The sequence below is a fragment of the Sinocyclocheilus anshuiensis genome, unplaced genomic scaffold (genome assembly GCF_001515605.1).
Source record: "Sinocyclocheilus anshuiensis isolate Anshui unplaced genomic scaffold, SAMN03320099.WGS_v1.1 scaffold1121, whole genome shotgun sequence".
Classification (NCBI taxonomy): domain Eukaryota; kingdom Metazoa; phylum Chordata; class Actinopteri; order Cypriniformes; family Cyprinidae; genus Sinocyclocheilus; species Sinocyclocheilus anshuiensis.
Genome location: NW_015557111.1, coordinates 113,780 through 117,323, shown reverse-complemented (window position 1 = coordinate 117,323; position 3,544 = coordinate 113,780). Strand labels below are relative to the sequence as shown.

At 41.7% G+C, this 3,544-nt stretch overlaps 1 protein-coding gene across 1 annotated transcript; it reads left to right on the top strand.

Annotated features, from left to right (window-relative positions):
• The first annotated feature begins 978 nt into the window (after window positions 1-978).
• On the top strand, window positions 979-2,806 carry LOC107677691 (uncharacterized). Its single transcript, XM_016472694.1, has 3 exons — window positions 979-1,108; window positions 1,675-1,850; window positions 2,036-2,806. Exons 2-3 carry the CDS (start codon window positions 1,695-1,697, stop codon window positions 2,648-2,650), a joined length of 771 nt encoding a protein of 256 aa, XP_016328180.1. The 5' UTR covers window positions 979-1,108; window positions 1,675-1,694; the 3' UTR covers window positions 2,651-2,806.
• The last annotated feature ends 738 nt before the right edge of the window (window positions 2,807-3,544 follow it).

The window sequence follows — 3,544 nt, the reverse complement described above, 5'->3', positions numbered from 1 at the left end:
GCACACCACAGCGACATTAAAAAAGCAAACATAAGCTCACAACACAACGCAATTAAAAAAGCAAACATAAGCAGTGTCCCAAAGCTGAGTGTGCACACTTCGAAGGCCACGGACTTCGAAGGCCAGTGCCTTGTCCAAATACACACACTTGTGGTCTTTGCGGCTCGTACCGTGTGAGAAGAATTACGGGCCGATCCGAGACGTTACGAGCACCTCCCGTCCTCCCGATAATTTTCAAACATGTCAAAAAAAATCGGATGCTGTCGGTTTAAATTCGTGGCATATGTGCGGTTGAACGAGACGATTTGGTGATCCATCTGTAGTTGACCCACAGAAGAAGAAGGTGACAATGGCGGCGCCACGCAGAATTTGAACCCTTAAGGTGGGCGTACACGGTGCGATTCTGAAGGTCGGAACGTCGTGAGCTCTGGCACATGTCACGATCCAAAAAAAAAAAAAAACGAAGACAAAGGACATGGCAAAGAGAATGGCTGAAAAGCAGAGAAAAGCATGGACTTTCTGTTCTTCATAAAGAACTCGAGGGAGTAGGCCATTTCTGAATTTCTGCTCGTTTTGCCGGAAATACAACAGGCATATTCATTCATAAAGCTGAACGGCAAATTTGGCACATTCGGAATAACAAATTAAAAATAGAACTGTATAATTAAACTAAAATTGTTATAGACTATATGGTTTTTGTCATCTTCTGATTGGTCAACTTCAGATGGATCGCCAAATCGTCTTGTTCAACCGCACATACGCCACAAATTTAAACTGACAGCATCCGATTTTTTTTACATGTTTGAAAATTATTGGGAGGACGGGAGGTGCTCGTAACGTCTCGGATCGGCCCATAATTCTTCTCACACGGTACGAGCCGCGACCATGCGAGCATCTGCGATTTTCTCCCGAGAGAAAAAAATCACCTGCGAGCTTTTACGACAGCAAAAATCGCACCGTGTACGCTCGCCTTTAGAGAAGGAAGACAAGCTTGTGGAACTGTGGCAGGAGGAACGTGTACTATATGACGTGGCCTGCAGTGTGTATCACGATAGAATTCGAAAGGATGATGTTTTACAGCGTATTGCGCAAGAACTTGATCTCTCAGGTGAGTTTTTATCCTGTTGGCTACAGCTAATAGCTAGCTATGATGTGTCTTTTCGACATGAATGTATAAAAATGTACACACACAGCGGTTAACAGACATGCAAAATACATTTTGTCTTTGAAAGAAGCTGATCCATTTTGTTGAAGTTAATATTTAGCTTACACCGGTTGTATCACTTAAAGCAGTGGTTCTCAAACTTTTTATACCAAGTACCACTTCAAAAAATATTGGATCTCCGAGTACCAGCATAATGACCAACATTAAAACAGCTGCACATCTTAAAACAGAACAATGGCACTGACATATTTTAAGACATGTCAGAGCAAAATATTTTCAGCTGCGATAGCTCAAACGTGCATTTTAGTCTGGGACTAGCCTTAAGTCTTGTCTGTGAAACCAGAGAATTGTGTTTTAACATTAATTTATATTTAATTTAGTAATTCCTTTGCGTACCACTATTGGTACTCATACCACATTTTGAGAACCACTGATTTAAAGGGATAGTTTTGTAGTTAGTGTAGTTAGTCAGAATAGTTTAATGTTGCTGTTTTTAATTGTTTATACAGTGCAGGATGTGCAGACTAGAATGGCTACACTAAGGACGCAGTTTGGAAAGATCCTTAAAGGAAAACCAAGTGGTAGTGTATTAACACTGATGACATCAAGGCAAAAGTGGATATTCCAACACTTGCAATTCCTGAAGCCATTTGTTTTACACAGACCAAGTGAAACTAGCTTGGAAGTAAGTAAAAAAAAAAAAAAAAGAGGCAGAAAGTATTAGTAGGGGAGAAAGATGAGGAGGACATGGGGTAGACAGGAAGAGATAAGAGAAAAGGAGGAACTTGAACTTGAAGAAAGAGGGAAGTCCGTTTTTTTGTAATTTTTATTATAACATTTTGATTGTTCTTGTACGTTTTTTTTTTACAGCCTGAACCTGATACTGCTGCTGAAGAACAGGAGGAAATTGAAATGGAAAATGAAATTGCTGTGTCTCCAGATTTACAGCAGAGTTCCCAGCAGTTCCCTTTTTCAGATGCAGCTTGTGGAAATGATTCGCCTGCCTCCGAAGCTCCTGCCTCTACAGCTCTTGTCACTCCACGACATTGCTCAGCACAACCATTGCGTCGTGTGAGGTACAGATCTAAGACAAATGACAACAACATTGAACTACAAAAAATAGCTATACTCAGTAAGGTTGCAGAGAAGATTTCAAACAGAGAGGACAAAGGAGAGTATTCTTTTGGGAAACAGGTCGCAGAGGAGCTTGGCCGGATCAAAAACCCCACTCTAGTATTGCGATTGAAGCGATCTATAATGTCTCAGATTTATGATGCCCAAGAAAGTGAATTGTCACCGCATCCTGTGCAAAGTCACCCAGGCTTCCCAATGCCTGGAAATTACTATTCTCATCATTCAACATACCTTACTTCTCCATCATCCTCAGTACCCAAACCAGCACCACCCCCGTTACTTTCCCAGCAAGCATACTCATTTTTGCCTCAGCCGGATGATACTGGTTGCCGTCAGCTACAGGATCTTTAGTTTAATGTTTATCATTATTCTTTTTGTTATTTATTTATTTACTTTGAACTTAAGTTTGAGGGCTATTCAGTGGAGGGCTATTCTATGTTTTTATTGGAATTATTTACATATTTTTTCCAACAGTGTTCTGTAGTGGATTTATTTGAGAATGTTTGAACATGGACCTGTTTAGTAGAATACGAAGTTACTAATAAAAGTTAATGTTCACTGTTATGTGTTTACCTGATCATCATTTTAATTGTTACACATACTGATCTTGCCATGGTACACTGCCAGCTGGGGATACAAGGTAGTCTTTAAGGCAGTCACGTTGCTGTTTTGCAGCAACCGTTGGATTTCTTCCTCCTCCAATGTTTACAGACTGCAGGGTTCTCTGCACTCTCCATTCCCCTTCATGGAGCTGATGGTTCTCATCCTCCCAGTCAGTGAACCCAGGTGGAAGGTAGGCTTCTGATTGTTTTTGACGCAAGAAATTGTGGAGGCACAGTGCTGCCAGGGTCACCGCTACTGCTTTGGCTGGTTCAAGGCAGATGGTGGTACGGAACACCCTGAGACGGTTGGCAAGAATCCCGAATGCATTTTCTACAACTCGTCTTGCACGTGATAATCTGTAATTGAAAATGCGTTGTTCAGGCTGGAGTTGACGGTGTGGGTATGGTTTCATTAGGTCGTTCCTCGGGGGGTAAGCCTCATCTCCAACAAAGGCATAAGGCATGCTGATGCTGCTGTTTTTTAGAGGCTCGGGAGGTGGAAGGTTTAATTTCCCCTTATCTAAGGCTGCTCGTAAATCAGAATGTGCGAACAAACCTGCATCTGAGACTCTGCCTTGAACACCAACATTTGTGTAAATGAACTTGTAGTTGGCATCTGCTATGGCCATCAACAGAATGGAAA